Here is an 8,792-nt window from a genome sequence, read left to right on the forward strand (position 1 = left end):
GCCATAAAATGACCACTTTGCCAGTGAAATATGCTCAGATTTAAATGTGTTGCCTGCTAAGAAAACCCACATGCAGCAAAACTGAAAGACAGGAAACATTCAGGAAACCAGACTGTGGTTTTCCTTTCAAGCTCAGATAGACGTGAAGTGTTGCAGTGTTGCAACAACACAAGATGCAACTCTCTCTCTCTCTCACCCTCTCACTCTCACTCACACACACACACACACACACACACATCTCCTAACCTGACTGCCATCACCCTCTCAGACTGTGATATGAACTTTGTTATTTATTACACCTTTTCATTCCTGTTTCTCATTTCCTCTTGTCGACAACCATCCAGTCCGTAACCTATCATTCCCATCCAGCTTGTGCACTGCTTTACATGACAATCTCTTTTTCACATCTCTTAAAACACTTCCTGTCTCTCAGTCCCACCATCCCCTCTCTCTCTCCATCTCATCTCCTCTTTCCTATCTGAACCATTTCTCTCCATCTTCCAGCAATGTCCTCCACTTTACTAATCTCCCCGCTGCCTCCAGCTAAATGAATCACTCTCTCAGTTTCTTGTCTGCGTTTCTCTTCATCCCAGTTTGCTCCATTTCCATTTCAGCCTTACATTTCTCCCCTCTCCATACCTCCATCAGATTCTGTCTCCCCAATTCCTTCCTTTCCCCTCCCGCTTCCTCCCTACATGGCAAGCAGATAGTCTGCTAGGAGAGCATATAATTTCTCAGAGGAGGTGCTGTCAGTTAACTCCTCTCTAGGCTAAGAGCTGCTCTCCTCGCCCCTGGGTTCACGGAGTCACGGCTCTGTTCCGCTCCGGGATTATGCAGATCTTAATTCCCTTCCGCTCACACCTGAGGTTGGCAGGGCATGAAATAAGGAAAGTGTTCACTGCAAATAAAAGTTTTTGCCACGAAGAAGGATAGAGAGGGGGGAGGAACGGAGGGAGGAGGTCTGGAAGAGGGGAGGGAAAAGGGCGAAAGGTAGCTTGGCTTGCTGGTAGGTGTTCTGAGTGAGTGAGTGAGAAAATAGAGACATGAGGTGTTGTGGTGGGACAAACTGAGATAATAAAGAGGGGAAAGGGACAGCATTTCAACCCCGCAAATGGGACAGTGTTTTTCTCGGATGGTAATTCTCAGTATGCATGCATGGCATCATTTAGCAGTGGTATGTTTCCAAACGAGCTCTGTGTTCACACGTTGTGGGTAAAATTTTAATCACCGCATGAATATCATATCGTATCACACACTGGAGTCTTCACGCTACAATTTAAACCCCCACCCCAAAAAAACGCAACGAAACAATCCCGCAAAACAAGCGGGAATTCCACAGGTAGTTTGCAACCACGACAGGATTTCTCGAGGCACCGGAACAACAGGGTTTGGTGTCAGATCATTTGTTTACACAGTAAATTGTTTGCATGTAGACTTTTGATGAAACTTGCCTTTGCTCACAGTTCGTGTCGGTGACGAGAGATCCCAGTCCGCTCTGTGCGTAAACTGCTTATTATTATTTATGGTGAAAACGTGCTCACGTCCGCTCACATATGCAGCTGTTTCACTGCTGTTGTTTTTTTCTCAGTCAATTAGCTCACATTTTATTAAATGACAGCAACACCTGATAGATGGATGCTCAGTTGAAGGCAGCTTTAAACCGTTTTTCGCATCGACAATAATGATAAGAATAATTAAAACCAACGGGTAATTATTAAAAAATAATGATAAGAAGAAAGCTGCATAAAAATCAAGTCAAAAAGTCAACGAAAGGACAGCTGTGATGACAACACCAAGTACAGAGTCGAGCGCAGTGGTGGAAAAGTTGATGAGAGAGAAAATAAGTCGGACAAACACACAGAGGATGAGAAATGCCAGTGCGCCTCACCTGATAAAGCCTCCTTGGAAAAAGCAGAAAGACAAGACATACAGAATCCGAATGACCCGTGGGAGCATCCTCTGCCTCAAAATCTCTCCTCAGTCCCGTTGAATAACTTGCAGAAAATAATTTCGGAAATCAGCAAATCCACAGAGCGGCTTGTGACATGGGACTAGAGGAGGAAGGCATCGTCTCTCTCAGTGATCCAAGCTTGTCTTTGGGGAAACTTCTCCCCCTCCCACCAAGTCCAGAGGGCTGCACACATCCACACAGCAGGCTCTCCGCTTCCGGCGGCTGGACAGCACTGGTCGGTGCGTCAGTCAGTGTGGTGCTGCTTGTTTTGAAAAGGGAGTGTCGGTTGTCAGTGTGCGTGTGTGTTTTTGTGTGATAATCTGGTTTCTCCTGCTTTATTGTGTCATGCCCCCCCCCCTCTTTGCTCCACAAAATTAAAAAGGGGTGAAGATTTAAAGGAACAGTGGCTTTTGTTATGATGGCAGCCTCATGTGTAATTAGACCAGGCTTAATTGGGATGGAAGGACTGATGGCTGTGATGATGAGCTAAACTGTGGTGTTGAATACTTTCTGGATCTGGAGTGAAATATTAAAATGTAAGCAGCAGGAGGAGATATAATGTTGGAGGAGGAGGAGGAGGAGGTCTTCAGGTGGTGTGTGCAGGAGCAGCCAAAAGGCTTATTTGTGGGAGGGGGGGGGGGGGGTTCTGTCAGACGTCAAGTGCTTTTTAGTCCACTAGAAGACAGAGCATGTCAGTTTAAAAATGTTTGTGAATTGGTGTATACACTGGACTTTAAATTAATATTTCAAAATAAAACATGGAACAACCAATAGACCCATACTCAGGATGGATTAGGATGATATGGGTTACGGACAGTTTTGTGGAAAGAGTGTCGTTGAAAGTAGAATTAGACAACTTTTTTGCTTAAACTTGTTACTTTACTTTACTTTACCTTATGAAGTAACTGTTAATTGCACAGTGTAATGGATATGGATAAAGACACCATTTGCATTTATATTTATTCCCTGCAAGCTTTGCTTTCACCATGCTTTTTTCTCTGCCAAACACTAACTTTAAAGTTTTAAACTGCGTTGATTTCACTTGTCTAGCTGTTATCACTTTTCGTCAAACTGAGCATAACATTGTGCCTTGATGCTGCGATTAGCAGTGAGACAATGTTGTACATAGGATGGTTTTGGCTAGCGAATGGAAAATTAAAGCTCTCCACACATGCATTACGGCATACACAAAAAAAGTGTAATTAACACACTACATCCATAAAATTCAACATAGCTTTACCAGTAAATAGTTAATAGTCCTAATTTATCTTTAATTTGACAATTCAATGACAATAAGAAACTCAGTGGCTTACTCAAAGCACTGGGATGTCACAGCATGCATATCATCACTCTGCTTGGATGAATTGGTTCTGTCTTCCCCCATTGGAGAGTAAATCTCTAATCTATCAGATACCTACAAGGTGTCTTTGAAATGTGCAGCATCTCAGGTTATACATCAGTGTATCTGCCCTTTAAGAATCCATTTAAGTCTCGTATGTTGGAGATCACAGAGCAGTTGCGCAATGTGACACATCACTCACTGGGTCTGACCAACAAATTGCTTCTGTTGCAGTCATTCATCTTCCCGTGTGGATTTCGCCCAGCAGATCCACTGTTTCCTAAGCAGGCAGAGGGTGTCAGTCATCTCTGTTCTCTTTATGTGAGAAAACACAGCAGATTAACCTTTACCTTCCATAATCACTTAATCTCCTTGTTCCTCCTACACCAAAGCTTGGGTATTAAATATATACTGGATTTCTTTGTTGGCTCTGTGTCATATGAAGGACTGAAAAATCATAAGCCTCAATGGTTTTTCAGTCTGATAATTCATTAACACCAGTTTTTATTAATGTAACTCTAATGCTTGGCTCTGTTTGAGCTGGCAGGCAGACTTTCATCACTGTAGTAGTACTGACATTTATATTTATTGAAACAGTTTATTAGAAATGCCTCCCTTAGTTTAAAGTAAACTCTGACACTAGTGTAACCTCCTGTCTCTTCCCTACCAACCTGCATTTCCTTTTATATTTTCTGCCAGCTGAGGAGGAGGAAATTAAAAGACAAGGGCTTCTGTTGTTGGCAGCCAGACTGTTGTTGTTGCCCTTCTAGATAGTTGGCTCGCAGTAGAGCTTTAACACAAGTGCTGACATCTGGAGCCAGAAAGTAAGTCACCTACTAAGAGGCCACTGTCACACAGCACATTTTAACATGGGAAAGAAGTGCTCACCAAATTAAAATGAATATACGTGTCACAAGCTCCATTAGCTGGTTGAGTTTGTTTGTAAATCTGCGTGTATAGCATATACTCTCAAACTTTTAGGTGATTTTTAAAAGATGAAGTTGTTTCTTCTTTTGTCATTAATGTGTGTTTGTGCTCTTTTGACAACGCTGAAGGCCCACGCTGCATCAAAGCTATGTCAAGCTTCACAGGCAATGCGTGTTAGTATCATCAGTTCATTGCATGTTTGGAGTTTGTTGATTAAAAAAGAAAACACAAATACTGCGAGCCTTTAAGGTGACACCCAGACAGTAAATCAGTCCAAAACATAATGACGATGAGCTGCCAAAATCCAGCTGCTACTCACACTTTCAGATTTTGTATTCTTACAACATGAAAATAACTCTACAAAAAGAATATGAGCTACTGATAAGCCATCTTGGTGATACCTGAAGTGAATGCTGAAAATGTCAACCCTTTTTTTTTTTTTGCACATCACTCCATGACCTCTCACCCTGTTCTGATCTTAGCTTTGCAGGTTAATGGGTGACTTGCCAATGAAAGGTCAGTTTCCAGCTGTGGTGATCACTCCGGCCTTTTTCCCTTTCACCCGAACAGCGGGACAGAAAGCGTTCTTTGACAAACCCTTCCTTAATATAGCCATGAGCCATGCTTCTGTTTCATGCATGGACACATACCAAATTTGACCTTTAACATAGTAACCTAAGGAGATAGTGTCTGAGATGACCTGATGTCTCGTTTCTTTACTTGTGGTGTGTAAAGAAAGAAAGAAACGACTCAGGCCATGACTTCAACCAGAACTTTGCCCATAGAGTGGAAATGTGCAAAACATCTATCGGCTTTCCATTATGTTGTCATCATGTCCAACATTCTTACATTTGCTGTGAAAGTCTTTTTTAGCTGTCTAAGCTGTACTTGAGAGAGTGCCCCCCCCCCACCAGCCTCCAAGAAATGGCTGCTCAGCCAGCACAAAATCCCAATCTCGAGCCCCCCCCCCCCTCGAGGGATTGACCTGTGGCTCGAGTTGCCTGTTCGTGGCCTAACCTCTGTCTTATCCTCAGCTGCAGAGTAAATAACGTTCTGCATCGCTGTTAGTGTGAGTGAATATAAAAAGCTTTGTGCAGCAGTCCGTGCTGTTTATGGCCCAAAGTCGTGAATTATCCTCTAAATGTTTAGAGAGAAACTTACATGGAGACAAGGTTAAGGTGCCATCCTCTTTGGTTGTATCTAAGCTGTCTGGATTTAATAGAACAACTGGCTCTTCTATCAGTTTGTTGAGGCTTTTGACAGGTTTCTTCTGGCATTAGACAATGTGCTAAACAGAACGTAGAACTGTACTGTTGATGAAACTGAGAATCACATTTGCATCATGTGCAAATTATTTGTCCATATCTATTTATTTATTACCAGTCTCTCACTTTCAGTTAATTTATTCAGTTTATTTGATAAGTTTTAGGCAATTTTTGTGCTTGTATTCTGTGAAAGGTGCTTCACATCAAACGTATTGTTAATAATCATCCCACTGTAATGCCAGGTTCTGACTAGACAATGTCAGCCGTATTAAAAGCCCAGATAAAAGACCCTAGGAACAAAAACGGGCATCAGGCTCAATAACTGATCATTTTATCTCTTGTAGTGACTACAAACGCTGCTGTCTCCGGTACACCTCATTAAGTCCTAACAGAAAGACAAGCATGTGAGAATCTTTTTGACCAATAGGAGCGCAGAGCACTAATCAATGAATCATCAACCCACCAATAACAACACGCAAGTCGTGAAAGACGTCAAGTTATAGTTGGTATATGAATGTTTAATGTGTTATGTTTCCCAGCCAAGTCACAGCAGTTATGACTTTATATTCACCCAAGTTGACACAGTTTACAGAATATTGTGTCATCTGAACCCAGTGTTCGTTAAAAAAATTAAACTTAAGTCACAGTATTTAACATTTTAAAAATCACAGCTACGAAGTACTTTATGAATACGTATTAAATGTAGTACAATGAAACATGCAGTACACATGTTAAAGGTGCAGGAACAGTACTTGCAAATCATAAACACTGAGTAGACTTTTATTATCCAGGTAGAAAGTCAAAAAACATTTTTTTTTGTCTCTTTTGTTACATTCAGCTGGTTCTCATTCTGTTTGCTTGCTTTTCTTTCTTTGTGTTTCTTTTTCTATTCAAACTTCATTCAGTGTTTGATTCATTTATTGAAACTTGACATAATTTTGGTGCTCTGAAGTCTCATTTTGTCAGAGCAAGAAAGCTCTACATGCGTACTGAATATCTGTATGGAATTGTCCTTTACAACGGCTACAATGGACTAACAGGTTAACAAATTTTTAATGAAAAACTTTTTGATAAGACGTTCTGAAAGGTATGAGGATAAACCTATTCAAGAACTACCCACCTTTCAATGAAGAACGTGCTTGGTCATATCTAACCTCCTCATACATAAATATGGGACTCAGCCCATTTCAGCCTAATCCTCATGGCCTTTGCTGTTTGCTCAGTCATGTTTTCGGCTCCAAAAACTTAACTTTAGGCAAACATTATTTGAAAGAAACGTTTATTTAAAATCATTTGGTTATATGTAAGAAGCAAACAGGAATGATTTGTCCCAGTGTAGACATAAATGTGTGGAGATAACACTCCACAGGTTTTCACAGATGTATAACATAAAGGAATAATCCACACGGGCGTGATCGTAAGTCTGTGCGCATCAAGCGTCCCTTCAGTTCTTACGGCCAAAGTTGACAGCCAATCCAAATGAAAGCTGATAGGCTTTGACAGGCAGACATGACCGTGACATGGCAATGAAGGAAATGACAAGGCAATACAGAGTCAGTCAGAGTCAGTCAGCCAAATTATTGGAAGATTACAATGTCAGAGTAAGTTTAATACAATATTGGCTCTACATGTTATTCATTGTAGTGGTGATGAAAGACTCTTTTATGATTCCAGAGCACGTAGTCCACCGTAGCCCTCCATTCAGAAGCAATCTCCCTAAAGAATTAATGAGAGGAGAAAAACTAAAAAAAAGAACTTCCACCTACATTATTATTATTATTATTATTATTATTATGCTTAGCTTGTGAACAAGATACAAATCAGCTTGAAAAACAGCATCAGGCAGTGACAAAAAAATAAAACATTTCTACAGATTTGTGAGAATGCAGCCACACCTTTAGTCATTTAGTCCAAAATTTGAGCTTTAAAGCTTAGGCCTACCACTACACTATTTGTGTTGTATTGTATTCTCTTAATAAGAAGAACATTTCATAACATCAAAGTGGCAGCTCAGTGTTTCAAATGGTGTGGTGATTATTGCTATCATAAGGTAACATAAACAACACATTTACTGTACATGCACATTAAGTGCTAAATGTCTTTATATTTGGACAGAGTCAGGCTCGCTATATCTCCCAGCTCTGGCTAATCAAACCCAATGAAAATAAGACCTCATGACAGAAGTCTTTAAAAAAAATAACAAATTATTGCAGAGTAATTCACCTCCCTGCCTCTGACTCAAACTACCATTAAATGCTGACAATCTTCATCACTGGATTGACATGTAATTATAATGAAAACTCACAAAATTTTCTAGACTCTGCCATTAACCCAGATAAAACTGAATCAAAATATATTGTGTGCTGTGTCTTCCTTGCTCCTTCTCAATTGCTCTATGCCAGTTTGACCCCTGTCAGGAGAGCACGCCATCTCCTGATATTGCCAAACAACTGTACAGAGCTATACAGAGGCGAGTCAAAGATGGACTGAGGGTCTGTAATGTTTAACAGTAGCATAAATAGCTCTGCAGACTAAAACGGAAAGAAAAGGTCAAACTTAAATGACAGGCATAAATACGGTAACGTGCGGTGGAAAGGTCCCCAGTAAATGTCTTGGAGGTCTCATCAAAGATAGCTTGTTTCACCTTTCAGAGCTTTGCATTCTCACGCCGTTCGTCTCGCACGCGACAGAAAGCGTTCAGCAAGCGATGATTTGTTTTATGTTTGCTGTATTTTTGTTCAGCGTAACCCACAGTTTGCCTTCCGACGACATAGTGAGTGCTTTGAGGCACATTCCTCCAAGTTGACAGATGCTGGGTGCTTTGGTCTTGGGTGCAGTTGTGAAGTGAAGTCTTTGTTGAATTGCAAGATAAGAGCTTCAAACCCAAACACCAAGTCTGTTCAGTCTCTCAAACAAGAAAAGGCCACCCTTGTACCTTTTTACACTTTCATAGCCTTATTGCCAGCTGCAGGAGATGTCCTCTGCAGCTGATAATGCCCTTCTTTTCCCAGCCACATACGGGGCCAGACTAAATGACAAACTGGACGCTATGTAATATATATCTACATTTGTATTCAGTCCAACACGCCGCAGCCAACTACATCCCTCTTTTTCTTTTAAAACAACAAGCCAAAGTAATATAACTTATTAAATTTGATTCCTTTCCAAACTAACAGTTTTAAACTGTGCAGTAAATTAAACTGTCATGAATGGAGATTAAAAATAAATATGAAGCCAACTTAACAGGACCTGAGCAGAATACAGAGTCAAATGAGCACACATAAATAACATGGGAGCTACTTTGCATGAC

At 40.8% G+C, this 8,792-nt stretch overlaps 1 protein-coding gene across 1 annotated transcript in view; it reads right to left on the reverse strand.

Annotated features, from left to right (window-relative positions):
• The window catches only part of glra4a (glycine receptor, alpha 4a), a 40,167-nt gene extending 37,878 nt beyond the window's left edge, over positions 1-2,289 (reverse strand). The window contains exon 1 of the mRNA XM_046406818.1: positions 1,889-2,289. Within this exon, the coding sequence (XP_046262774.1) occupies positions 1,889-1,956 (68 nt within the window). The 5' untranslated portion in view covers positions 1,957-2,289. The remainder of the gene's footprint in view (positions 1-1,888) is intronic.
• Positions 2,290-8,792: the final 6,503 nt, after the last annotated feature.

This window comes from Scatophagus argus, chromosome 12 (genome assembly GCF_020382885.2).
Source record: "Scatophagus argus isolate fScaArg1 chromosome 12, fScaArg1.pri, whole genome shotgun sequence".
Classification (NCBI taxonomy): Eukaryota; Metazoa; Chordata; class Actinopteri; family Scatophagidae; genus Scatophagus; species Scatophagus argus.